A 27,946-nucleotide genomic window follows, 5' to 3' on the forward strand; every position below is an offset into this window, starting at 1 on the left:
AAAGATACATTTTTACATCTGGTTTAGGAAAATAAACTTTAATATACATTGTAAAGTGCAAAAAGCAGAGCAATTCCTTGTAGTGAACTCAGCTTATATTATGAATAATATTATGAGATTGGTTTTCCATAAGGTTTGACTGTCTAAAATATCTTGAATAATAAAATATGTATTGCTAAATCAAACAGGTTTACATTGGTTGTCCTTCACGTTGCTTTAAAATGTGTTGTTGCCAAGCTGTTGGTGCATGATTCACTGTTTTCACAATCATTTGTAGATAATTAAACAAACACTGATATCAGATCAATATCAGCCGTTATCCAAAGTTCTGTTCGGATTGCTGCTGTTTCAGACAGACGATAAAACAATGAGTAAGTCATCACAAATAACTTTCTTCAATCAAGCTTCCTCGCAGGCGCAGGTCATAGTCCAGAGCCGGATGTCGGAGAAGGTCTGGTGCTCACATCACGCTGCAGCCGCTGCAAGTCAGAGAGAAGAGGCTGTTACTGAAGAACCTTCACTGCTTGAACGCTGAATAAAACGATTAGTTAAACGTAAACCCAAACAGTTTACATGGCTCTCCAAAGAGTCCCATTTTATTTTATTCTGTCAGATATTTGCGTGAAATTGAATCACCATATGAATCACCATTTATGATATTGCTAACTATTCTTTTGCAACCACTCTTAGAAAATTCCCACAGAACTGCAGCCAATCAGTACTGAAGGCGGGTAAACATCCGGGGTGTATTGTTTTGATCAGCTTCCTGGCAAGGCAAAGGTGAGCTGCACCCACAGGCCTGTAAATCAACACGAGCGCTGGGGCGGTTTAATCTCGCCTTGTCTTTACAGCTTAAATGATTGTTGTACTTGCCGTGGTCATGCAATGTTCTTCAGAATAACTGCATCGATGGGTGTGTGCAGCATTACGGTTGGAATGAAGAATCGATTCAAGGTGAAAAGCTGAGCTACACGGAATCAACACAAGCACACACAGAACATACGGCTGGGGCAAACATTTCTAAAGAGGAATGAATGCGCTTCCAAGTTGAGGACAGGTGACTCTCTACCTGAGGACATCAAACTACACAGGCTCAAATTGCTCACCCGATAAGATACCGCGAGGTTAATTCTGGACTCAACTCACGTGTCCTCCCCTCTGAGAGCGCACGATCTGCAACAATTCAATGGTGAGAAGCTGCCTTTGCACTTTTGAAGATCCACTACAAACAAAAAAAAAGAGACAAAAACAGGATCAGCCCCACGGGACACGACAACCACGTGGGGGGGATGTGTGCATTCGGTGCGGATGCAGGCCGTGGTGGTTTGCAAAGCACCACCTTTGGTCATCAGAGGGTGTAGAACGTGTAGAACGTCTGCCTCCCGTCATAGTATGCACACATCAAGCTTTCGTCCACATGTTGTGCAGACATTGTCATTAGATTCAATAACCAGGGAAGTCCTCGGTAAGACACAGCGGTTTGTTCCCCGTGGCTAACGAGAAGTTGGTGTTCATTTATTTTGTCACCCAACTTGCGCAATGTAGTTACTTCTGCAGTTACTTGAACCTGAATGACGAACCTCTTACCTAAACTCAAATACAATTCCACGACCTTTTCTTAAGCCTCAACCAGGTAGTTTTGATTGACATTGCACAAAGAACGAGGACACGCACAGTGACGCCATGTTGCAGGTAAAAGAAGGTGAGATGACGGCCAAATAACTCACACAAGTGGTCTTTAACTTGTTGTGCAATCCCAATTACTCATGCAAGTCTTTTATTCAGCGTGCATGTTGTCATCCGTCTCTCCGGAGCCTTGATCCTCTCAGCTGTCGGGCGGAGACAGCTGCAGTGACACAACGGGGTTGGGGGGGGGGCGGACGTGAACCCTTTCCATTAATAATAGTGAGTGACGACTGGTGTCAGCGTGACTGTTTTCTGCTCCTTTTAAGAATCTAAAATAACGACATACAATCTGTGATCTCACCCGCCGTGTCGACAAATCGGCCCCCTTCTCCGCCTCCCACGCCTCCAGTCCTGCCACCCCGGTCCGGCCTTCATTTAATCTTAACACGCGTGAATTAGAAGCCATCCAGCCTGGTTTCTTATTAGATGCGATCCTACACCACGAATTACGATTGTTTTGAGGGAAAGTTTCTCCAAGATTTGGTTTGTTTTTCAGGTCAGACTTTCACCCAGGAGGCGGCTGCTAATCTCCCATATGAAACGTAGAGTTAAGTTAAGTTAATTTACCCAAAATTGACATCCGTGAGTTAATAATGTCACAAAAGTGTTTATTTCAAGTCAAACTGAGGTTTTACCAAACAAGAACAGGTCATTTTAGGGAGTTTTTGTTTTGTTTAACACGGAGCGGTTACTTTGAGATATTTGTTCTGTAAAAGGTCACTAAATCAAACTACAACATTCAAACAGAATCATCCTAATTAAAGATTTTAAAAGAAGTTGAATGGTTTGACCCTGAAACACACAGCAGCTCTTTCACTGTGCGCAAATGAAAGCTTTTTATGTTTGCATCTCAAATTTCGCAAAAAGAGATACATACTAATTTGGATATAAAATGTCTTCAGAATGGTTAAATGTGATGATGTCATCCACAGCGTGACCTTGCTCTGCAAGATTTTGGACCGTGGGATCATAGTGATGATAACCGGTGGCTGCTACATGGGGGAATCTCCTGAATAAGTCTGTCCTCAACCAAGGAAACCAGAGAAAAATAAAAAAAGGAAGTCATGTCACATTTTGGCACATGACTGTTGAGTGGCGGGAAAACTTTGGACGTCCGCCGTGGAAACACCACAGCAAAGACCACCGAGCGAGTGAAACACACTGGAAACATCAGGCGAGCTAATTACAAAGAAGCTTTTAATAGCCTTTCATAATTACAAGCATTAACTCCTTTATCCCGCTCTTCTTTTATTCAGTTTTAATTGCCTTAGAAGACACTGCTCTGATAATAATGCGTCTTTTCGGGCCACAGCTGCAGCGGTATTCAGTCAAATTAATCAGTAAAACCGAGGTCAAAATGGGTCGACGATTTGCACTATTTCTATCTGACGGCAACATTTAGGTACTTCCCAAAGCACCAAAAAAACACAAGCGATACGCGCCACTAAGCAGCCGGGCCGCTCCACCCCGATGCTTTCTGTAGCGCTTCAGCCGAAACATCTCGTCTCATTTAAGCGCCGACCTGCTTCCCAAGAACGGACAGTTTGTTTGTGTCTATATGTTGATAAGATTATTAAAGAATATCTGAAAACACTGCCGCAAAAGTTTGAAACGCAAACACAGATCCAGTGGCGGCTGTTGGATTTTGTATTTGGTAGACCAGCCAATCAGTTTCAGTAAACATCCCAGTATGACTCAATGCAAAAAAGGGTATCAAACACGCATTAATACTTTACAGTTCAACATCTTATTCAAACAATTCAGTATGTCAATGAATCATTATATATATATATATATATATATATATATATATGTATATCTCAAAAGCCCCAGAAAACTTCACACAATTACCTATTTTCGTCGCAGCTGGGTAGCGATGCTAACTTTAACACCGCGACGTCATGCACGCGGTGCACGAATATACGGCGTTAACACGTAGCTTACTAGCTGTAACTAGTGTAGAAGAAGTCTAGGGTTGCCACCCGTCCCTTAAAATACGGAATCGTCCCGTATTTGAGAATGAAATAACGCGTCCTGTTTTGAAACAATACAGGACGGGGTTTGTACTTTCCGAGCTGTCGTCAATGCAGCATCCTATTCGGCCCGGTATTGTGTAATACTCGCTGCCATCGTTGGTTTGATTGGCGGTGAACCTGAAATAAACCAATCAGGCTCAGAGTCAGAGGACTTGACGGAGTGTCGATTTCAAAGAATGCCGTAAGTAGCTTTTAGTGGTATTTTTTTTTTCCCGGCGCTCATGGTGAGGCCGCGCCCCGTTGATTGTGGGGTGTGTTTTGTACTTTGTACACTTCATTAACAGCCTCCACTTAATGGTAATTGCTGTGTGATGTTATTAAAATATCTACCAGTTTAACATGCCTTAGCATTTTGTGAGCATTTTTTTTTATCAATTGTTTTCTAAAGGTTGACTGAATTGCAGGAACTGGTTGAGCAGAGAACTGTTGATAAGTCGCTTCCTTAAATTTAGGTGATAAGATACCAGCGTGGAAACAAGACTCGGTGAACCGTGTGCGTTTTTCTAAAAGGAGCGTTCACGCCAATCACGCCAGCCAGCGTCATCACACGATAACAATGATTTACGTTCATCTGTTGTTGTAGTAAAGGAGATAAAGATTTCTGTTGCTACGTAAAACCATCTGGTGCTGGAACAATAGAAGAGTACGTTAGCATTTAACTAGCGTTAGCACCCAGAACAGTCAAGGCTTAAATTCCTCTTTCCCGTTGACTGTCCTCTTCGTTGCTCCGTCTTCTCCCTCAAAATGTCGGTTGTGTTCCACCGTGAAGAAGAGTCGCCCGTTGCTTTGTCGGATGCGGCTACGACCTTCGGCGTAATGTCTTTTTGTCCAACCGATGACCGGAAGTTACTGTATTTAGAACACAGACGAGCAAGGTGGAAACGCCATGTACACTTGCTTGGCTCGCAACATGGCGACGCCAAGGACGCGGGTCATCGGCTACGTCAACAAAGCAAGAAGGAGCTCTGATTACACACACTCTCACACACACACACACACACACACACACACACACACACACACACACAGGGAGACCCATTACTTGTCTCTAGAGAAATGTGTGGGAACATTATTGACTGGGATTCTGTCACACACACACACACACACACACACACACACACACACACACACACACACACACACACACACACACACGTTTACCCAAAACAAAAGGGAAACTGGAAAAACCAAAGCCTGCTCCCATAAAGAAAGAGCAGGTTGGATCTTGACTTGAGTTGCTAACGGCGGTTGCAGGTTCGGCTTCCAATTGTCTCTTCTTTTTTTTTTTTAAGGGCGGCGCTTCAAAGTCTACCTCGCATTTCACGGCGGGGGACAAAGGCCAAGGCGGAAAAAAGCTTTGATGAATCGCAGCCAAAGCAAACGCTCCTCTCATTCCCGTTTCACTGTACGGGGTGAACAGCCTTGCGAACAAACACGGGAACCAGCCACGTACACGGATCGCAGCCTTATTCCGGGGGCGGCGTTAGCACTCGGTGTTCCCAGGCCATCTGGGAGACTGGCGGTCTGTTTTTCCGTCCATTACCGCCATTCCTGAAATTCCTCCCCGACGGAGAAACACAAAGCGCTCCGCCCTCTGAAACTGTGAGCGGGGTCGCAGCTCGCTGGGTACAAACGTACTGTACAAAGCAGGGCAGCGAGGAAAAGATCACGCGGGAGCAATGAAAGCTGTGTGCTAACGCGCGTTTTACAGGTATACGACTTTGCCAGAGACAAGCCAGCTCTTGTGATGTGCTTTCAGGGGTAAATTTACTTTGGGAGGAAGCAAACACAACATGCTGACAGACGAGAACAAAACAACTAAACTGATGTAGCGGGCGAGCAAGCGGATGACATAGTGTCAAGTGAGAGGAAACACGCAGGAAAGAAACGCGTGGTCGGCACGGACGCGGTTCAAAGTTTCTGCTGCCGTGGCCATGATGAGCGTGACAATGGAGAGCGAAGGTCATGAATACAGGAATTAAAGGGGAAGTTAAACTCATTCATTAAAACGAGGACTGGCAGGAACCAGGAAGAGAAATTAAACTGGTTTTGACAAACTTGAACATTGAGACCTGAACCAGCAAAGACGGTGCACCGCACAGCTGATCGGGTACAGATGATGTCACTTGGTTCCTGTTTAAAGGGCGTCGGGCTGCGTGATCTGGTCGGATGCGCCATCGGTGTCTCATCTGATCAGGGGACGAAGTCTGGACAAAGTTTAAGGCCCCGGGGGAACCGGGCCACATGACCACAGCGAACGATTGAGGAATTTAATTGACTTTGAACCGGTTTCTTTTCACATGGACACAGCATGACTCAGTCTAAACCACAGGGAAGGACAATGACCGATGAGTTGGCATCTTAACAAAAAACAACGTGTGCTTCAATCACATGTCAAAATGTTTTGCTCTTCGGACGAAGACAGCGTTAAAATCCAAATTCTCCAATAAAGAAAGAACGACTTTACTGCTCAAACTGTTCTGCGCTGCTTCCATTTGATACATGATAGGACCCTTAAAGCCGTACAGTAATTGTGAAGTCGGTGCTGCTGTAAATGAATATGAACATATTTCTGATCATAACTCTGCTCCACAGGAATCTGACATTTATTGCCTCCACAGGGGCCGGAGTTCATCGTATGGATATTCAAATTAGGGGCGGAATATCAAGTAAACACAGCCGCTCTTAACAGCCGACAGAACACTGAAACTTCTGTAGGGGTGTGTAAAAAAAAAACATGAAACCTGAGCGCTGTTTCCTTGAGAGCGTGGGCGAGCGCTGTGCGAGAATGTGAGGAGGCCGCCAAACACAACCTCAGATTTTCCCAACAGACGTGTATTTCCCCGTCCACTGACTCCGTCATGGCCTGTGAATTAAGTCAGACGTCTGTGTGTGTGAGTGGGAGGCAAACGTTGGCTCAGTATTTCACTAAAAAACACACCAGGGGTGAGATGTTTCTGTGTTTCAAAAAGGCGAAGCGGGGAGCGTTTATTCCGCGGGGGCTGATGAAGCAAGCTAAGGAGTTACAGGAAACCAACATGCTTATCTGGAGGTAACCTGATGCCCTGACAGGCAAATGGATGAAACTTGAGAAAACGTAAAGAAACGAGACGTGTTGAGTAAATCATGTATGTACGTCAAGGCGCCCGCCGCGTGCTCCAGACATCCTTCGAAGCGAGACTGGTGGCGCGTCGAGCATCCAGCCGCAATACTGAGAAAATGGAATGAAAAGGACAGGATCGCATTCGTGGAACATTCCGTCACGTGCAAGAAAATGACTGTTTTTCCATCATTTTACTGCCTTTCTGAGCAAATTCTCGTAATGTGTTTTCAGTTTTAAATCCGCGGTAACCGAAAGTCATCTAGAGCTGTTGTTCTGTGTGTGTGTGTGTGTGTGTGTGTGTGTGTGTGTGTGTGTGTGTGTGTATATGTGCCTCAGAGCCCTTTCAGGGTCCAGTGAAGGGTTCTCAGCATTCCTTCATGCTAAGCTCTTGTTTTTCTGGACTCACAGGGTTTGGTGGAAAGAGAGGGGGGGGGGCTGAATGCTAAACGAAGCCTTGAAAAGCCCCGGATCACTGAGCCAAAGCAACAGGGCCATGCACACCGCCCCCCTCCCCCTGCATGTGACACAGACACCCGAGATCCGTCAACACACCTGCAGGGCCGTCCAGATCGTCCCTGTGAATGGATATCGGACCCTCAGCAGGGGATGAAAATATCTGCATCAAATGTTTGCGGCTTCCAGCATCTCGGATAAGATATCCATGGTTTGTGTTGGTGGTTAAGTTGATCTCTTTTGGCTCAGAACTGACCTTGACTGAACTGTCAAGTCTGTCTGTCACTCTGCAGTACAGCAAACACAACACGGGCCTACACAAACACGCCTGTGGACATTCAAGCTGTTCCGTGCACGGGAAACAGGACAATCGGGTGTAGATGTCTTCCAGCGTGTGTGTGTGTGTGTGTGTGTGTGTGTGTGTGTGTGTGCATGTAGGTCTCAGAGTCCGGGGACACGGGTGTCCTCGAACGGGATCGGCCTCGGAGCGGAAACCTGCGTCTGTTACCGACGGCCGTCGCGCGTGGTCACGCCGCAGCGCTCGTCCCGCGTGTCTCACGCCTCTCGCGTTTCGCCGCGCCCAAACGCGGTGCAGTTTCAGTCGACACTCATTTTCTCAGGCTATTCAAACCGCGGGTTGTTTTGGTCGGGAGGCCCGAGGGCCCTCGTCCGACCGCACAGAAGATAACGCGGCACATGAGTAAATAGTGGACCATGGTTAAAAATCAATTAGGAATGGACCTGTAAGGCGGAAATATCAGTAATACCACGGACATTCTCCGTTTTATTTGATTAGTCAAAGACTGATAGGCCAACGAGCCTGTGCGGACTATTGTGCACGTTGATAACTGCATGATACGGAGAGACAGATTCAGACATGAGATACTGGAGGAAAACTGAAATAAAAGAACAGTTAAGCCTTTTAAGAGCGGGGAATCACAAGCATTTAAGATATAAACCAAAATGATCCTTTACAACAACAACTACAGTCTTGTGTTGATCTTTCGACCATTGTGCGCTTCAACAATGAACTTATTGTACGACACAACAATGACACGTTCAGAAAGACATCAAACAACTCCGTCAGAAGAGAAGAATAAAGGCCAACGGTATTATCGCTCCATCTTTGGGCAACAGTGTCCCGACTTCGATTTCAAGTACGCAAATTCTCAGCTTTACTTTGAAATACTTTGCTTTAGACATTAAAACCAAATTGTTGTTCAAACGGGTCTAAATATGTGCTTCATGTTAATTATCACAGCAATGGTCCAATCCTCGAGCTGTAACAGACAGGATTGTTTCACTTTTGCAAAGACGGGTCTCCGCTCTTTGTTTAACAAAACGAAAGCGGAGAGAAATGTCTGTGGGGGGCCGCAGCAGTTCAGAAAGCCATAAAAGGCCGCTTACAGCACGTATAAGATCAAACATGTGAGCAGCGTGTTTTTTTTGTCCCCCCCCTCCCCCCCTTCAGAGGAATCACAACAGGTCACAGGAGAAGAAAACGAAAAACGAACAGATTACATCTGTGCCGGCAGACGACTCGCGACTCAGTTTCAACCTGAATAGTTTGCGGCAACGACGGACGGCCTGGTGTCACGTGACCGAACCGCTCCGGGGGTCGAATTCCATAAAACTTTGAAATAGCCGAACCGAACGACGTCACTGCCGGCGTGATATTCTGTGCGTGTCGTCAAAAAACATGCGTTCCATGTGAGTGTGTGAGTGGGCGGCAGTGATGTGTTTACTCACATTCAGTCATGGGCAGGATGCAGTTGTTTGTAACCCACTTAAAATGTGTACTATACACTCACTTCCTGTCTGTTTCATCTTCTTGGTTCTGTGGTTCTCGTACAAGCAGAAATGTTTGCGTCTCGCTGCGGTACCAAACGTGTCATCAACTGGAATACAATCAGATAAGCACGTCGGCTCTGTGATGATTAATATGTTGATGGGCGATATTGATCAGAGCAACACATTCCGACAACGGTGTTCGTGATATCTCACTTTTTGGGGGTTCTCCCACGAAAACCCGGAACAGGAATGCACAAAGTTCTTTGAAAATAAACTGAAATAGGTTTAGGTAAATGAACTAGTCAGGTTCAGGTAAAGATTGTGGTCGAATAAATGGAAGTGGCGGTAATTAAGTACGGAAGGTACGTGACGAATACTTCAACGTTGACTTCTCGTTTCTCACGGGAAAGGAACGACGTTCTCCGGAGACAAAGACCTACCTCACACCCCGACGTCTTTATACTTCCTGGTTCCTGATTACATTGGGAATTGATCTTATGGGATATTTATGAACGGCCGCGCATTCGTTCCTGTGGGCGGAGCTACAAACGCTGTGCGAGGACAGCGGGATGATTGACACCACTCACGTATCCGCGGCGAAAAGGGGTTCGGCACCTTGAATCTCAGCACCTCAACTGTGTCGGTATGCGAGATATTCTAAAAGAGAATTTTATCTCAAATCAAAAAACAACATCCGGCAGCCATCTTGATTTGGATAACAGAAGAAGCTGCAACACGTCAAACAGAGACAAACATTTTAGGTTATTTACGAGAAAAACATTTTCTCCCCAGAGGGGCAGAAACTGGAGCTAAAGCAACTAGGAAGGTACGAACTAAACTACAAGACCAGTTGAAGAATGAAATAGTCTGAATGGGAAATACAACACTTTTCGCTGTGCAACTGCTGCAACGCATGATTGCGTCTTCATAACAGCAAACAGGTTTTTATTTGATGGACTTACTAGCAGAGGAGACACGTTGTGGGAACATCACGCGACGGCATTAGCCACGACTAAATCAACTGGATGTACAGACTAGAACCGAATCAGTAAATAGTGATCCTGCGGTCTGCAGAAGGGGGGGGCGGGGAGAGCGAACGGACGCAGAAAATGCAAACGACAACTCCTGCACAAACACACAGGGATCAGATGACACGGCGGCGCGCACCCACGGCAAACACAAACACACGCCGCGTGCGCGTTTCAGGCTCCGGGACACCGGATAGCGGCCCAAGCGCTTTGAGCTGCTATTTTCCCCGTTGTTCAAAGAGTGCACGCGGCGATTAGACGGGTCAGGTGCCTCTGGTGCTCGGGAGGCAACCGCTGACATTCAGGTGTTTGTGGGAGAGCAAACGGCGAGTCAGGATTTATTCCAGGCCTGATAAACAATATAACAAACAGCGGTATGCTATATGGCCCACGCCTCCTGTGTCATAAAAGTATACAAGTATAAGTCTATGAGAAAATGAGCACTTCTCTTTTATGTTATAAAAGGCAAACATTGTAAACGTGGGTTTATTGTGTCAATCTCTAGGTCCATGTCTCATACAGTCAAATAGACCATAAAGCAGAGTGTGCTTCAGGCAGACTATAGCAGAGAAGTATCCGTACCTACATCACTCCTCTAAGGTCCAAATATTGAACTTTTGTTTTAAAAGAAGACGGCAAAATGGCTGAAATTCAGGCTTCAAAACAGCAGCATGAAGTCACTTTACTTTTATCTTTGTTGTTACGTTGCGCTGGTGTTCTGCACACAGGAAACGCATCCGGCTGCAACGCTTTTTAATGAAGAAATTAGTTATTTCTAAGTTACGTTTTCCCATCCACAGGTACGACAGTAAGGGAACAGAAGTATATCCAGGGAAGGCCGAGCGAGACAAAGCGCTGACGTGAGAAGCCTGGTAACTGATACTGAGCCGTCATAATTGCTTTACATCTGCACAACGTGCACGACGTGCACCCGCCGCCCACGCACTCATTTCTTTCGGAGTTATCTACACTTTGCCCTTTTGATCCAATTAAAAATCACGGATAAGCTTTCGCTTCAATAAGAAAATACATTTTCCACGTGGCGGATTTAATGATTTCCTGTTGGTACATTTGCACCCTGGGGGAGAACCCAACAGTCATCCTGCACCTAACGTCTCATTATATACACAAGGTGTTTAAAACCCATCAATCATTAACTCAGTTTTACTTTGTAAATAACCCATATTTAACCAATAAAAATATAAAACCATTGTGAAGGTCGATCAAAACAGGTAACAGCCCTTCAGTGTTTACTTGATCCATTGAAGTGATAACATAGAAGACGTTAGCAATCTGATATAAAAGATGCAGATGTTTAAAGAATAGTTTTTCTTGCTGTGATCATTAGCGTAAGATGCATTTTATTCAAGTCTTCCTTTGCCATTTTTAGAAGAAGACTATTTGCAGCAGTATCGATAGTTGTCGCACAGCGATGTGTATTTACAGCATCATAATTATGTGAGCAACGTCTTCAGCGGTTTGTATAATATATTATGAAAGTTACCCCACGTCAGTTTCTGACACATATACGGTCTTCACGATAGACTTCCGTCTCAGAAGGAAACAGCTGCATTAGAGAAAGATGTCGACATACTCGGGTTGAGAAAAACAAAGTGCTCTGGGTCAAACGAACCGCTAAAACGTTACTTGTTGATTTTGAGTGATAACGACAAATTACAGCACACTCATTTCCGTCTCTACTGCGACGGCCCGATGTGGGATTGACTCAAAATAAAACACTGTGAATGGAGCTTCAGGTGCAGAGGAATAAACATCTGGATTTGGCCACAGGTGGTGATTTGGTGAAACATTCAATGTTTTCATGACATGTGCGTGTTCATGCACAACGCTTCTGAAACTACAAACACTCCCAGCTGGTTTAAAGCAACTTTGATTGAATTCAAGGAGGATTAAAACACTGGATTAAGCCCAACAAAAGAAAAAAAATCGCTAATATTTATGATGATTCTAAAGAAATCCATCCACGGAGAATGTGTGGGCAGAATTTGACTGGATTACCTTTTTTAAATAGCGTTTTCCGTGACACAATGAGCTACCTTTTTTCTTTTGTCTCTGGAATGATTGACTAACCACACGGAGGGGAGGAGGGGGGGGATCAGCACACCAAACGGCTTTCTTCCTGGTAATATGAAGGCACCAGGCAGGAGCTGGCAGGCCTCTTTGGTTATCAGCTGAGCGCTTATTTTGTCTGCGCCGTAATCCCCCCTATCGTCATCTATGGGGGAGGATGAAAGATTTCAGCCCTGACCCAAATTCACAGAGTGGCCTCGATAGACAAAACAATAGCAAAGCGCATAGAAAAGCCCCTGATTGTATAGTTTTTTGTTTTTTAAGGGATCTAGGTGTTCTCCGTGGTAGAAGACGGGGGAACCACACGCTGTCACTTCGTCCGCCGAGGAACACGTTGGGCAGCGCCTGTCACTCTGACATGAGGGCTTCCGTGGTTCCTCATCTCATTCCACGTCACGCTGTCGATACTCGGCGCGAGAGGTTTTCTTATGGAAAGAACCTTGGAGGCGGTTTGTGGTTAGCGGCCTTTCCTCCATGATTTATAATAATTTTACATAATTCAATTTAATATTTGGTAATAGTACCTGAAAGAAATAAGCGGGAAATAAGAGAAACTAGATAGTTTTCTTCTGACTGAATAATTCTGCGGAATATTTGGCTTTACTGCCAAAATAAAGAGATTAAATTATTATATAAAGTTATTCCGCTTCCAATAACACAGCTTCTTCTTCAGTTTCTTCACTGAAACTTCACAGCCAGATGCCCATAATGTCACATTCATTTAATTTTAATCAAACTGCAAAGGAATGTTGTAGGCTCAAGCTATTGATTCTACGTCTGATTGAATTTATGCCGGTATGCTGCATTGTGGGTAATCTTTTCATTGCTTGACGAGGCAGAAGAATGTGTTCTGCTAAAACAATCAAAAGGACTCTCAAAGTATCTGTTTCACTTTTTTTTTTTTTTTGAAGAGGAACGCTTTGTTATATTTGTTGCTGCTGGCAGTAATGTATCGGAATGCTTAAAATCCGAGCGAGCAACATCCTCCAATTGCAGACTGTGCTTTGTCGACTTCAACGTCTCGCTTTGAGCGCCAACTACAGAGGAACATAGCAGCCGTTCTTTGGGCTGCCAGGTTATTCTCCCTCCTGGCCTCTCGTGGTTTCCTACTGGAGCCACTAATCTCGGCCTGGTGGGCCGGAGAAAGCCAAAAGGACTCAAACCACAATTAAACTATAATATAAAGAGTATAAAGACATCGAGAGCACAATAACATTGCATGTAATGGTCTACCAGCAAGGATAAATGGGAGGTGATCCCATGAAATGAAACCACATTGACGTCCTTGCGGTTTGTAAGTGTGAATCTAAAACAAATTAAGAAAAAAAAAGAAGAAAAAAAAAGAACTTTTGTAACTATTTCAGATCCAAAATGAAAAAGGCAATCTTTGCAGGGGAGGGATCATGATGATCAAACAGTCTATGAGCTAAAACCAAGTGGTGCCTGACGAGAAAATCCTTTCAAGCTGTACATGTGACAGTGATCAGGTTAGGTTAACGAGATCAAGTTAATCTTCAGCGTTTGTCCCCCCGAAAGGTGATGAATAAAGCAGCAGAGTAAACAATCAACCGACCAGACGGCAGCAACACACATTTACAACTTAAATAAATCCATTCTGGTTCGAGACTTTATTATTGTTCCCCTCACGCACAACAAAGTCCACCTTGGTGTGATCACGGTCCGATTCCCCACATTGTAGAGATCATTAGGCATCTGCCTTCCAACCTTAATACAACGGTGGTTTTGCTTTAAAGTCGTGACTTTTACATTCCAAGTCTTGGGAGATGCGCCGACGGGATTCATTTCCAAAAGGCCGACCAAGTGCTGATCCCAGCTTCGGATGACGGCAGAACCGGGAAGGTATAATTATCCTGCTGACTATGAGCTCCTGCTACGAGTCATCCTCCAGCTGATCGAAGCATTTCAACAGAGTCAGCCATGGAAACAAAAAAACAACCAAAACATGTGACCTCTAAGATGCATGACTTTGCAACGGCTCAAATCGGTCACAGCATTGCTGGCCACCACATGAGGACCACGTTAACAGATGCCCATCAGCAGCACAGCGGCTTATTTTAAAAACACAATGCCGCCCGACGGCGCTTGAGCCGCTGAACTCCTGTGGTGTGGAATGTTGGGGGCCGCAGACGTCAACGAACCACCATCAACGCTCAGCAATCGAGAGGGGTGTTGGAGGGCGTGACGAGCTGCAACCGACGCTGACCATCTGACCCTCAGATGCCCCCCTCCTCCTCCTCCCCGGATGGTTTGTACAGACTTAAGGACGTCACACCTTGGAGCAGGGAGGTCAAACATGCCCAGACCCGTCACAGGAAAGAGCCCGGGTCAATGGAAAGAGTCACGCTGCTTCTGCAAACACGAAGCAGGAGGCTCCAGGAGGCACCACGTCGCCCGTCAAGGTTCAGATGGGGCTTACAGGGAGAAGCAAGCTGTTCTTGGCCTTCATCTCAGATGTTTTCCACCCCGTGTCACAGCGTCCATAACAACCGTATCGCCAACGGAAAGAAAGAAGGCGAGAGATTGAAATCAGGCTGCCTGATTAAAATGAGTGTTTTATTGAAGACTGTACGGCTTGTGAGCTATATGGAACACTTCCTCTTCTTCTGTGAATTAAACAATCTTTTCATTGTGAACTGTTAAGTCCACACAAATGGATTAATAAAAATAAAAAAACCTGGTGTTTCGTCTAAATCAAGATAGCTGAAGTTGTGCCAGGGGCTCGGTATTTGTTATTGGAACTAATGTCCTCCACTTCCTTCCGTCTATAATAAGCATTCTGCTGGGAACGTCGCTCCCCTTCCAGACAGGCCGCTGGCTTCGTGGTCCGACTGTGGAACCAAACTTTCAGTACTCAAGTGTTCTGACAGAGAGGGCACTGTGACGGCATGTGGCTGGAGGGGAATTTTAAACAAATCCAAGGAAACGGATCACAAATGAGGGAGAAAAGACTAAAGCTTCGAATGAGGAAAACGTTTCCCCAATGTGACAATGTGGCTGCATGTCACGTGCAACTGTGGCCATTTTAGATCTTTTAGTTACCGATTTGAGAGACAAACTCTTAAACGAGATGAGGCTGAATTGTCAAACATTCATCAGCTTAAATACCAAAATAGAAGGAAATGCAGAGCGCGGGCTCTTTGCCCGGGTTCCTCCGAATAGGAACACCTGTCACACCGTGTTGGACCTCGAAAAGCCATGAATTGTGGGTAATTTCCTTAGAAATTGTCTGCGGAAATGTCTTGTGGAACTTCTGGAAAGTGCTCAAAATATCTGATTTGACAGCGGGACAAAACTAAACCTGCACGAAAAGCACCTCGGAGTGGACGCAGTCTTTTCGCTCGGCCTTTTTAAGTAAAAAGCCACAGGAGAGAGAACCGACGCTTTCTCCCTCTGGAGGCGAACGTTCACCGACGTTCTCCATCGCAGGCTGCGGAGACGAAGGCGACGGGCAGCCTGCAGGTCAACAGGAATCAACAGGCTATTAATACTGCGCTGTGGTCAAGCGTCGGAGAATAAAAAGGATTAATCACCAACACGAGGTCAGGATTTAGACATGGGGCGCTGATGAATAAGAGCCCTTTCATGGGACTATTTCAATACTTCTATTTAAAGCTACGCCTCTGCTTGTGTACAACTATGAACTATGTTCAACATTGACTCATGAAAATGCATGCAAATGAATGGCAGCCATTTGTATGAAGAGTTTCCTCTTAATTCTTGTCGGTCCGAAGATTATTTTGACTGACAACTGAGCAAATCTTTGTTAATATATATTTTTTTGACTAATTAAAACCGCCCAAAAGCAATGGAACTGTAGTTTGGAGCATTGATGTTTTTTGTCATCTAGGGTCTTTACATGAAACAGGAAAACGTCCATTTATAGCTCACCTCAGGAACGAGTTCAGGGCTTGTGTGCAATTCCAAATTAGCTGACACAAAGGCTAACTATGTGTGTGTGTGTGTGTGTGTGTGCAAGGTTTGTTTTCGAGGGACCGCCTATGCAAAGATAACGCTTTTTGCATTAAGGGCAATCTGCATTTGCATGGTCACTGCCGGCGATTCCAGAGAAAAAGCTCGGAGCGCGTAGGATGTGCAGCTTTCCATCCATCCACGGCGAGCAGCGAGACGCATTCGCTTCAAATGTTTCTAGCACCCGATAAAGGAAAGAGTTGAGCGCACACGTTCATAAACACGTACATTCAAAACGACGGCCACAAAGATGCGGTTGAAGACTCATTTTGAAGCAGTGTCAGCAGGGGTGTGACATTAACACATGCCAATTGTGGGCCTTTTTCTTGGAATCGCACGCCTTCGTAACTATTGATAGCGCTTACTGATGCTTTTTGACAGTTATGCGTTCAGTCTGACACAACTCCACTGGCATGCTGAGTCACGTTTCAGTTGGTCTGGGACCTGAACACCTGGCACTTCTACACCCGAGAGGATGCACTCCCACCTTTCGATAATGCTACAATAGACAGGATAGCTAGCCCATGTTAGCGGAACATTCCCTTTGGACTAAAGCCCCGAGCTAACCGCTAACGTTAACAGAGGTTGCATTGAGTGTTGCGATGCGGTTAAAATCTAGAGCAAATAAAAGTTGAGGATTTCCGGTGCAGCCTTAAAAATTAATTTATTAATTTACTAATCATTAGAATTGTGTTAATACAAAACCACCACTAAAGTTGTGGCGTAAACTGAGCCCCCCCCCCCCAAAAAGGGCATCCCTTGAAGCAACTGCGTATTTAGAAAGGTGTTCATGTGTGGAATTGGTGTAATAGATTGCAGATCTTACTCCATAACCTCTTTTTCCCCTCATTTAGCAACAGGTTCCAGAAGTGACAGAGACAATATGACCTGCGCTGAGTAAAGTCAATTTCAAAACTCGACAAGTTAGTTCTTTTCCAGCGAAGCAGCTCAATTAACATCCGACATGTTGCAGGACTTGGTGTGTGTAATTTGTTTTTTGATAAGGTCTATAAGCATTTACAGAAGCCTTCAATGCAACACATTGCGTTTCCATTTTGCACAGCGTAACTTCCAAAAAAAACACAAAAAAACATGGTCAGCATATCTATGCAGCTCAGGAGCACAATTCGGAGTATTCACAGCTTCTTGCAAGTAACTCCGACGCAAAGGACTCCTGTTAAAGATAAACATGTGCGTCAGCTGACTTCCCAGAAACGAGGCTTTTTTTAAAACAAAGGGGCGGGCTGTTGCTACGGGGAAGTGGAGAGGCCGCCGACCAATTCTAGAAGTAAAAAAAAAAAACAACCCTTCCTCAGCGCTCAAGTTACAAACTGAAGCAGTTTATGTGGAAAAGGGAGAAATGAATCCAGCAGAACGCTCACATCCCCCATATACCCCCCAAAAAACGACTGCAAAGAAGTGCTAAACTCATTTAAAGATTGCAAAAGGAATTTAAGTTGACGCTCAATGTAAACAAACTCCACCTTTCCTGTGAACGGGGTTTGGCAGCTGGGATAATATACTTCCTCCAGTACTTGAATGCTGGGTATGTGCGCAAACAATGGAAGCGCTCCTTTAGAACCATCGTGTGACAGGAATGCGCTCAACCAGCTTTGGCCTTTGCATTCAACGTTGTTTTGCTGCAGCTGGAAAAAGCTAAAAACATTCCAGTGAGCCCTGTAGTTTTCTCAAAGGGAACAATGTTGACAAACTTCAAGTTTGTAGTTTCTTTTTTTGCTGGTTAAGACTTCAAGTAAACATCTGTGTCTAATGACAGGACGAACATGCCTGTAAATGTTGTATTAATGGGCCTGTTGACATAATCAACCTCAAGTTCCATTTTCAGAACGACAAACATTCAGGCCTAAAAATGAAGGTTGTTATAAATAGTTGGAAAAAAATTACCCCCCCCTCTGCAGATGCAATTTGTGTTATGAAGCAACAGTAAGGCTTTAAAATGATGATGTAGAAGAGAAAACAATGCACACACGGTGTTGCTCTAATAAGATACCAGCGTCAGGGTTGTTCAAAGACTTGGCGCTTTGCATATTCAGCCCCGAGACACCGACCAGCTTTCTGGACCCCCTCCACCCCCCCCAAACCTCAATGCACTCGTGTATGCTGCAAACTGCTCTCTGCTGTTGCCTCAGCCGCTATTCCCAACTGCCCGAGCGGCCGGGTCTTAACAATGGGCCGTGTAGCGGGGTAACCACGGCGGCGGGCTGACATCATTAGGCGCAGCCGAGGACACGGGGACGTCTGCTGTGGATCATCACCATGGAGAGGCTCTACTCCTATTTCCACATTAGACCTCGATGAGTGTTTGTCCTGTAACTCGGGACAACGGGAAGATCCAAACAAACAAGGGCGCAGCCGCACTTTATCGCACAGGATTCCTTCCGATTGAGGTTTGTTAGTCCAATATAAACTATATGCTGGACTAAGTGCAATTATTTTATTTCTAGTTGAAATGGCAGCACACCAGTAGAAAGGAACCGAAAAGCCACATCAGGGATGCAAGAGGATCAAAGACCATTAATCCCTGTAATTTTGCACCAGGGAACGATGGAACCAAAACTAAAATACTCTTAAACATCAAAGTACGTCAAATATATCGTATTGCATGAACATGTATTTGTAAGGATATAATATATCTTGACCAAATATGCATCTGTTTGAGTCATCAGTCTCAAGGCAGATTTAGAACTTGCAAAACCACAAAGACGACCGTTCTGCAATTTTGAGGATGTTGTGAAGCAACGTCTACGTTGTGCATCAGCTGTCGTGCACCAGCTCTCAGCAGATAAGACGCCACCATCTAAACTCTGCGGATGCAGCCTCATCGAATTTCTAGGAAACGACAGCCGTCGCTCTGACTCGAGTTGTGGTGTGAACAGACAAAGGCTCTCAAGTGCTGAAGTTTAACTTTAGGGCGAGGGACTCGCTTCAGCCCAACCAGGGGGGGTGTGTGTGTGTGTGTGTGTGTGTGTGTGCATGCATCCTGCCTTCTCAGTAAGACGGTATCAAAATGTCAAGCCATGTAGATTTTATTTCGTCAACCTATACAAATTTGTTAGCTCACAACCATATCTGTGCCATTCATCATTGTCTGCTTTCATTCTCTGTAGGACCAACGGTCAGCTTTGGTGCAGACGACCAGCTCAATCTGGGTCTTCCTCGACTTTCAGTCCTTGTTCCTGCTCTTCCAACAGACTCAGACTTTGCAGGCTGCTGTTAGCCAAAAAGTCCGGCGTGTGCGTGTTTGTGCCTCGTCTCCTAGAGCGAAGTCAACATTTTCAAAACAAGGAAGTAGCGCTACACCCAAGCGCAAATCTCAACCCACTCCCCTCACAAGTTGATGGGTCCTTATAAAGGACCCAGGGGTTACGCAGGTCTTAATGGAAAAAGGCTTCATAACATGCAGCATTCACCACCTGCTTTAGCCTCAGGCTTACTCACAAAAACACCAGACAGGGAACTAGGATATTATTATGAACAAACTGGTAAACATAATGAGGTTAAAATTAAGCAAAAATCAGGTCAACTGACTTCCCCTTACAGTTTTTTTTTAATTTGCATATAAACACATTTTTACATTTATTAGAAAAATAAACTTCTGTCATTTAAATAAACCCTAATTGTTTGCAAGTTGACTTGTGTTGGCCAAAATCCTCCCCTTTCCTGGCAACAGCAAACGACGTGTACTTAATTTTCGGCAGGTGTGTACTTATTATCCGGCAGAGGGTGTGTACTTATTTTTCGGCAGAAGGTGCATACTTATTTTTCGGCAGAGGCTGGAAGGGAGCCAGAGAAAGGATGAAAAAAAAAACTGCCTGTCAGCAGTCGTTCTTTATATGTCCATCAAAGTCCAATTTCTAAATGTGGAGGAAAGGTCGTCAGGGGGAGAATCCACCAACGTGGAAACGAGTCTCTGAGTGTCCAAAAGATTCACCTGATCAACAGGGCCAGTGTCGCCCCAATACTAGCGAATCCAGCCACAGCCATGAGAGTGTTCCTCACCGCAGACTCTGGGTCTGCTACTCGAAAGAACTCAACGAAGCCAACCTGGAAACCGATAAGCACACGTTAGATATGCAATCTACGGCTCACAGGTCCAGGGTCAGTTGCACAACAGGAGCGGTCGTGTGCATCCCGTGATTCAGCCGTTACTCACCCAGGCGTTGTTTTTGATCAGCCAGTCCCGCTGGTCCGACAGCAGGTAGGCCGAGATCTCCTGCCCCACCAGCTCCACGCAGTTCCCCCGGCCTCGCTCCGCCAGGTGTTGGCACACCACCGCCCCGAAGGCCACCAGGCTGGCGATGCGGCCCCAGTTCGTGGTGCCGTCCGCGAAGAGGCTCGTGGCGACCTCCCGCACGAAACTGGCGTCGTCGCCTCGGTCGTCCAGTGACAATTTGTTCACCATACCTAACGAAAAAAATAAATTAAAACCGGGGTTAGAAACCTGCCGTGGTGTGAGGCACAGTCGTAAATGCCATAAATGGTGTAAAAGCAGAGTAAAATGTCTCCCTACTGGCTAAAACAGGTCATTAAAACAAAGCTAACTGCTACGTGCGGCCGCGACTCGCTCAACGGGGAAACGTCCTCGTCACTACTCACCATTGAATACGTATCTGTGCTTCTCCAAAACGTCGCCCACCACCCTCTTCATGGTGGTGAGCTCCCTGCTCGGGTTCCACTGGGTTTTCGACAGTCCCGTAAATTCTCTCAGGAAGCGGCCGAGGAGTTGCCTCGTGTCGCTCTCCAGAGCCGCGGCCCCCGCCGGGGAGTCGGAGACGTCGGTTTCGCTGTCCGACTCCGGGGTGCACGGCAGCGAGTTGTTGTCGGTGTCCTCGCTGTCCTCCCGCTGCGGTTTTGATGGGTAGCCGTTCGCGGAGTTCACCCCGAGGGCGCTGGGCCGCTTCGGGGTGTCGTTTGTCCCCGCGTTGCCGTTGTGGGAGTCCTTCGCCGAGCCCATTGCGAGCTGTCGCATGGGCGCGACTCCATTTTGAGGGAGAATAATGCAGCTCATGACTCCGGTCATGTTTAACGCGGCCAGTTTCGGTCTCTGAATGATATTCATTTGGATTGGCTTAAAGGTTACGGTTACTTGTGAGTTCTTGAAATTAAATTTGGGGAACGCTGCTAGCCAGTGTCCGGAAAAAAAAAGACTGAGCGAGTCCTCTTATTCTACAGCGTCGACAGAGTCTCCATGGCGGAAGTGAACGTCTTTTGACTCGGCCCTGAAGTAGTCACCAGAATGCGTGCGTGCGTCACGCGCTTACGTCATTGACTTTTCACACGGTTTTTTTCCCCTTCGATTGCTCGGCTTAAAGGCTGCTTTAAAATCGAACAATGAACAATTGCAATGGAATAATACTTGAAGAGAATAATGAAGTCTCCCGAATTGGGAGGATTTTATAGCCAAGAATAAAAATGGAGAATAGAAACAGGACGGCCCAAATATAGGGATTTCCCCAATTCATACCCATGACTACGCGTTCAAAGATATGCAGACCAAGGACGCTAACCGGAAACACTACCCATATCAGGAAAAGATAATAAAATGTGCCTTTTATACTATGACTAGGTGGAGTTTTACAGTCATTTAAATGTCATGTCATGTCTATAATCTAATATATATATATATATATACACATATATTTCCAAGTGGAGTATTACAGTTCCTTATGTGACGAATGATGGAAAAATCCGGAACTCTCCAGTCTCAACCAGAGGTCACATGTAAGAAGTGAACGATGGTGCTTCCCCCTGGTGGGTGGAAAAGGGAAGTTCCAACTGCAAAAAAACAGCAAATTCTTATTAATGTAAAAGTTTATTTCAAATACTGACAAAATCCTCCCACCTTCTCCCACACAACTGAAACATTCAAAGTACACAGGTACTTTCTGAAGTCTTAAAATCATTCCTCTGTTCTCCAGTCATCCTCTTTTATCATTTAAACCCTTTCGTTGTTTTTTTCCGTGGAAGCAAGGGTGCCTCGGATTTCCCTGCGGTAATCCTGGGCGAGGATGAAATATACTAATCATGGAGTAAGAGAACAAAAAAAAGAAAGAAAGAAACAACAACAAAAAGTTAAAATAAAAGCAGCACAAAAGTACTTCATAGCACACAGCCTGTCATTTCTTTATACATTCTCGCACATGTTTATATAGGTCAACGGGAGACGTCATGTGTGTGGGTTTCCAAACAAACCCTGACATTTCCTCCCGTTGAACCGCTCTGTGCAAAGACAAACATCAAGTAGCGATCAAGAACTCCTGTCCACTGTTGTTTCCTAGAACATGTTTATCCACTCCACTTTCTTTAGGCAATCTTTACGTTATAAAATAATAAAACTGGTGGGCAGTATGATGTTAGGTGATCCGTTTTTTCGTCAGTCAAATTTTGTAGTTACATCGAGGTTTAGTCTCAACGGAATCAACTTTGCCACAAGAGCTATGGGACCCTGAAACGGAGACACTCAGGGAGCTGGAGAGGACAGGGGTTCTTTACAGGGCATCAACGCTAGATTAGCCTTTGACTGAAATCAGCAACATTTACACATATTTTCATATGATACAGATTCACATAGCCTCTGGGATTCACTAAGATGGAGCAGAGGTCATTTTAAACGGAAAAGAGAGACCATTGAATCAGAAAAAAAGTCCAGGCTATGAAAGAGTGAAAAGCAGGTGGGAAACAACAACAAGAAAATAATAGCATTCCCTTCCTGTTGAAGTCTATTTACAAATGGCTAGAACAGAGAAAAAGCAGCGCATTCACACAACCCCATAACAAGCACATATGTACTGGTCCGTTCTCGCTCTACGAACTGCAAAATTTGACACGTTTTTGAAGTTTCAATGAAAAAAAAACAAAAAACAAGAGGTGCGGTTGAGAATGTGTGTGCGCCCGGTCACCTGGCCGACATGACGCAGAGAGGGAAGGTTCCCTGAAGCAGTGACATACGAGGAGGCCGCACGTTTAAAAGTATTCACAGGCCGAAAGCGCTTCAACGGCTGGTACGAGAGCACAGAGTGCAGCGTCCCGCCTGAAGACACCGCGGCGGGAGACGGGTCGGCCCGCTGACACCCCAGAGATCAAAGATCGGTTCGTGTAGTGTGTCGGTTCTACGGGGAGCTGGTAGTAGAAGCAGGTTGTTCACTCCACCTAAGGGAAGCAGCAGTAGTAGTAATCGTCTACTGCATGAAGTGTTTGTGACTATAAAGGGAACCACTATGTCTGACTGTGGTGATACAATATATTCCTGAAAGTGTTAAAACAGGGGAAACCATCTCCAACGCGATGAGAACGCAACGCAAGTTTAACAAGCAGCTTTAGTATGAACTATTATTCCGGCCGGTCCCACTAAGTGTCAGGAAAACACTTTCAACTTCACATGTGAAGGTTAGGACTATTTTTTTTGTCTTTTCACTGGGACTTCTGGGATCGCATGTAGCGGTCTGGGCCAAACACACGTGTTGGCGTGTCCCTTTGAAACGCCAACCTTCAGTGGGGTTTGCATCAGAGCTCTCAAAGACGCCAAGGAAAAAATACATGCTTTTAATGACACTTGATGCGACTCAATAGTGACTCAGCCGGCTCTCGCCGGGGGCGCTATCAGGAGCGTGCACGTGGATTGTTAAGATAGCAAAAGGGAAAGGCAGGAAGTGTGACGGTGGATGATTTAGGGCTCTGTGTGTTTTGACACTTCCTATCTCTAAACCCCACTCCTATTAAAAACAAACCCATGTTTTTGTTACAATCATGCAACATATTGAGACAGACCAGGGAGTGAAGGGAGTCCCGAATTTAAAGAAACACAAGCAGAGAGAATGAATTAAAGACGCGCTGCTTCAAAATCCATGTCTGGCAAAGCTGCAGCGACCGACTGCTTCCGTTTTGTTGGGAAACGCTGCCGAACGATGAGGTGGAGGGAAGCCTCTGTTCGTTTTGCCCGTTTCCCCAAAATAGCGCGAGCAAGCGCTAAAGAGGTCTCGCGTCAGGCAGCAGTCCCCGAATCACATGCATCTCTCCAACCCCGCCCGCTAGAACCAGCCCCCACCTCTGACGGGTGATGGTTCCTAAATCCCTCACACACACATCATACTGGTGTTGTTTATGATGCAAAATGAAACAAAATAAAGAACAAAAAGCTTACTACACAGACTACAAAGTGCATTAACTCACCCCATCGAAACCCCCGCCTGATGACACATCTACAGCGATGCATCTTGGAACACCAAAAAAAACCAAGACATGAGGGAGTCGGTGGAGCAGTGTGCGCGCAGAGGGGGCAGAGCTGTGCGTGGTGGGAGGGCAGAGTAGGCTGAGGCCTCACAGGGGGGCCAACTGAAACCTCCGCCCCCTCCCACCCCGCCCCGCCCACATACAAGCAAATGGAGCATCAACTCAAACAACTCTGCCCGACGTGTTAAAGCCAGTCGTGCCTGGGGGATGAAAAGGGGAAGGGACTTAGGGAGGGACACGGGTGAGGAGCAGGGAGCCCCAGGATGAGGATGCTTCTAGGATGATGGAGGCTAGCCGGCTAGCTTGCTCGTCACCAAGGAGGACTTCCGCTGGGGCAGGTCCTGCGGCGTGGGGATGTGGTCGCCGGTCACCAGGTTCTTGTCGGGCCCCGCCACGGGGAGCTTCTTCATCTTGGCTTTGGCCATGTTGTAGTCGCCCGAGTCAAAGTACTTTTGCTGTGTGAGAGAAAAGATGAGATGCGTGATCGCAGCTTTAGAGACATGCAGAGAGAAGGGAGCTGTGGCGTCTTTAAAGAACACGTACAAAGAGATGTTTGGATCCATCCTGTTCATACTGGTCCAATGAGGCTTAGATTAGAGGTTAGAGGACACTCGTCCTCTTCCCACCGAGTCCTTCAGATCACGTTTCTGTAACGTAGTGGTTCCCAAACCTTTTCTGTCCAGCCCCCCTATGACGCTATAGGAACATTGATGGTCCTCCGCACCTCTCATGGGTCATACCTTCTTTGTTTTGCATAAATTGCATTATAATATATAAACTCTATAAAATATTTGTTTTCTTGCTAAAATAAGTACATATTCACATTACACAAGTTCAAATTATTATGTCCACATAATCCGGGTGGGGGGTCCAAATGTCCTGCCAATTTAGTTGGCCTCATACGGTCATAATGTATTTTAAGTACACACCGATCTCTCCTCTTGGCCGTAGTGCTTGTAAAGACCGGGGCTGTTATTTCTTGTACATTAATGTTTACTTCTTAGGCTATACCGTATGATATAGGGCACTATCTTTACAACTTGTTTGCAATTGTATTTGCAATAACTTTATTTGATATTGTTTTAGCAGTGTGTGTGGTTTGGTGAAAACATAAAAAATGGATTTATTCCCCTTTTAATGTTTATTTATGATTATCTTTAGTCTACTAGGTAGACTGCCCTCAGTTCACTGTGCCCCTTTAGTGAATCTGGAGTAACATAATCAGGATTTTTTTAGGTTGTCTCTGACCATGTAATGAATAAATGCCGGCCTCTTACCCCTTTCTGTAGCCTCTTCATGAGGAAGTCTGAGCCGCCGGGCTTCTGGCCCATGGCGGGGTACTTTGCCTTCAGCTTGGCCTCCTCTGCCTTTACAGGGTTTGCATTCTTCTCCTGGGAGTCCTGTGGAGACCAGAACAAGCAGACATCAACACTCGTCCTCTGAAGAAAACATGGCGGACCCTTCTCAACCAATAAATGTCCATGCACATCTGGAACAGCTGTGACAAGACACTCAGTCATGGTCAAGCAGCAATTTCAAAATTGCTGCTCCCACCGAACAGCGGGATTCCTGAACTAAAGCCTACCGTAATTAACAAAAAGGCTTCTTCGCTCTTCTTGGAAACCTCTTCTATGAAGTGCTGTAAAAAATTTATATGACAGACTGCCGTGAGCTGAAGCCACTTCAAGAGAGCATGAGTCACACCCCGAATACTTTACTACATTTTATTGTGGGATCTGAGATCAGCAAACAATAAGCTGACAAAGCTCCACGGTGTTCTACAACACCAGGATTGGGTTTCAGAAGTCCTGCACTGGTCAGATACCAGTTGTTGAAGTCCCTGTCAGACAGGCATCCAGGTCAGTTATTTGGGCCACCAGGGCACAGCTTGTTTGTGTACAGAGCAAGAGTCACGTCTTCTGGCTGCAAACGAAACTGTCTCAGGAAAGAGTCGGTGCGCACGGAGGATCACAGCGGCCAAAGGCCGTTTCTGCACACGAGCCAGCAGCACACGGCTTATTAGACATGCTTCCACTGTGGAGACAAGTTAGGGCCCTCAGCCTGCAAAGCTTGCTGGGACAGGGATAGAATGTGACTCAGGACACAAAGGCTGATGAGGAGGGAGTGAGGGGGGGGTGGATCTGGGCTGATTCACTTGGGCCTATGTGGTGAAATTTCTGAGCTACAATATACGGCCATTGTGGGGAAACTGCAGAAACAGGTTCTCCTTGCAACGTTTTAACAGATCTGTGAACTGTGTCTGCTTGTCGTATCACACCCCAACGATTGCAGAACCTATTTAGTAGGATTCATAACAAATACATACAAAAATGTGTAATCTAAAGACACAAATCTTCATTATACATTTGGTATCTTTTCAAACACGACTGAATGTTGTTGAGTACAAGAAATATGCATGCAAATTAAGTTAAATTATGATTATTAACAACTGCTAGATCAGATTTCTCTGGAAACTATTGCTCAAGTTTATGATATGGTTGTTGCTGTGTAATAGATACTGTGATGTAAACATTATGACCGCCAACAGACCAAAGCAGGGTAAAAAAAAGCCTTCAAAGCTGAGAAAAAAATCATCACACCAGATGCATGTCCTGACGACACTCAGGTGTCAACCCGTTGGACCATCAGCACGCCAGTGCCGTTGTTGTGGTACCATATGGACCACATGCACTGCACCTGTCGTCACTGTCAGGAGAACCCCATCAGGGTCATCCAGCCATGTGCACGTCGGGACGAACGAGCACAGTCACGTTTCTCCAAAAGCGTGTGGCATGTAAAACCACCAAAACATGTCTTCATCTGGACACGGTCGGGTCCTGCGTGACATGTACCGAGACCCTCCAGGACGGACCAATGAGGCCGCAAGCTGCTGGGGACTCGCCAGCCAATGACACCGAGGCAAGGGGCAAAACAAAGTGACGGACTGGCAGGGGTGCGTTGTAAAGTGGGACGGCTTTGATACAAAAACAAACATAACATTTTGAAAAGACCAAATGGATCCCCCCCACCTCCATGTCTCACCGGAGTCCTGCCTTGCCCTTGTGCAGAAGCGCGCAGCATACACACACACTCCACTTGTGCTAGCTAGCTGACGTTAGCCCCTTCTAGCTCGTATGCTCGGGTGGTTAGCTAACAACGTTAAGACAGCAGTGAGAGAACCCACCTGTTTTTCGTCCTCGTAGTCCACCTGAGTGTCCGAGTCCAGGTTTTCTGACGACATGGTGCGAGTGTGATGGACAAGCAGAGTGTCCCGTAGGGGCAGAGATGAAGGAACGAGCTCCCGTTTTGGTGTACCTGTACTGGTTCTAATCCGCCTATTCTGGACACGACTGCTCCCCAACAAAAATGGCGTAGGGAGCTGTGACATCATCAACGTGTGTGTGTGTGGGGCGGAGGATGTTCCTACTTCTAACCGACATGTACAGTAACCAATGGGAGAGCAGTGATAGTTCAAGTGAAGCCAATGGCATGTGAGTAATAGAGGCATTCTCTATGAT

At 45.8% G+C, this 27,946-nt stretch overlaps 2 protein-coding genes and 1 long non-coding RNA gene across 9 annotated transcripts; all 3 read right to left on the reverse strand.

Moving 5' to 3' along the window:
- Positions 1-22: 22 nt before the first annotated feature.
- Positions 23-24,481, reverse strand: mcl1b (MCL1 apoptosis regulator, BCL2 family member b). 7 transcript variants are annotated; one of them, XR_013453609.1, is made up of 7 exons: positions 24,369-24,479; positions 20,796-21,974; positions 20,353-20,603; positions 20,131-20,243; positions 1,147-1,222; positions 874-967; positions 23-479 (listed from the first exon to the last, which is right to left on the reverse strand). XR_013453609.1 is itself a non-coding variant. In XM_078094527.1 (6 exons), the coding sequence occupies exons 2-6, from the start codon at positions 21,256-21,258 to the stop codon at positions 423-425; spliced, it is 960 nt and encodes a 319-aa protein (XP_077950653.1). In that variant the 5' UTR covers positions 21,259-21,974; positions 24,369-24,481; the 3' UTR covers positions 23-422. The 7 variants fall into 7 exon arrangements, 4 of the variants coding, with proteins under 4 accessions (XP_077950653.1, XP_040020997.2, XP_040020999.2 ...); XR_013453611.1 differs by lacking the exon at positions 874-967 and adding an exon at positions 1,728-1,846; XR_013453610.1 differs by having other exon boundaries at positions 1,107-1,222; positions 24,369-24,478.
- On the reverse strand, positions 14,743-16,168 carry LOC144389504 (uncharacterized). Its single transcript, XR_013453612.1, has 2 exons — positions 16,098-16,168; positions 14,743-15,662 (listed from the first exon to the last, which is right to left on the reverse strand). It is a non-coding gene; the product is annotated as an uncharacterized LOC144389504 (long non-coding RNA).
- ensab (endosulfine alpha b) lies at positions 21,993-27,916 on the reverse strand. Its single transcript, XM_040165072.2, has 3 exons — positions 27,613-27,916; positions 25,706-25,828; positions 21,993-24,883 (listed from the first exon to the last, which is right to left on the reverse strand). The coding sequence occupies exons 1-3, from the start codon at positions 27,817-27,819 to the stop codon at positions 24,719-24,721; spliced, it is 495 nt and encodes a 164-aa protein (XP_040021006.2). The 5' UTR covers positions 27,820-27,916; the 3' UTR covers positions 21,993-24,718.
- Between the last annotated feature and the right edge of the window lie 30 nt (positions 27,917-27,946).

Source organism: Gasterosteus aculeatus, chromosome 20, assembly GCF_964276395.1.
Source record: "Gasterosteus aculeatus chromosome 20, fGasAcu3.hap1.1, whole genome shotgun sequence".
Classification (NCBI taxonomy): Eukaryota; Metazoa; Chordata; class Actinopteri; order Perciformes; family Gasterosteidae; genus Gasterosteus; species Gasterosteus aculeatus.

What these genes read in the sequence shown, in the direction of transcription:
- mcl1b (XM_078094527.1), bottom strand. Translation starts at nt 21,258, where the DNA reads ATGAATATCATTCAGAGACCGAAACTGGCCGCGTTAAACATGACCGGA. An exon ending in GCACAGATACGTATTCAATG is followed by an intron (nt 20,604 to 20,795) that starts GTGAGTAGTGAC and finishes TTTTTTCGTTAG; the next exon opens with GTATGGTGAACAAATTGTCA. An exon ending in GCTCTCAGAGGGGAGGACAC is followed by an intron (nt 480 to 1,146) that starts GTGAGTTGAGTC and finishes TCTGACTTGCAG; the next exon opens with CGGCTGCAGCGTGATGTGAG.
- ensab (XM_040165072.2), bottom strand. Translation starts at nt 27,819, where the DNA reads ATGATGTCACAGCTCCCTACGCCATTTTTGTTGGGGAGCAGTCGTGTC. An exon ending in ACTACGAGGACGAAAAACAG is followed by an intron (nt 25,829 to 27,612) that starts GTGGGTTCTCTC and finishes TGGTCTCCACAG; the next exon opens with GACTCCCAGGAGAAGAATGC. An exon ending in TGAAGAGGCTACAGAAAGGG is followed by an intron (nt 24,884 to 25,705) that starts GTAAGAGGCCGG and finishes TCTCTCACACAG; the next exon opens with CAAAAGTACTTTGACTCGGG.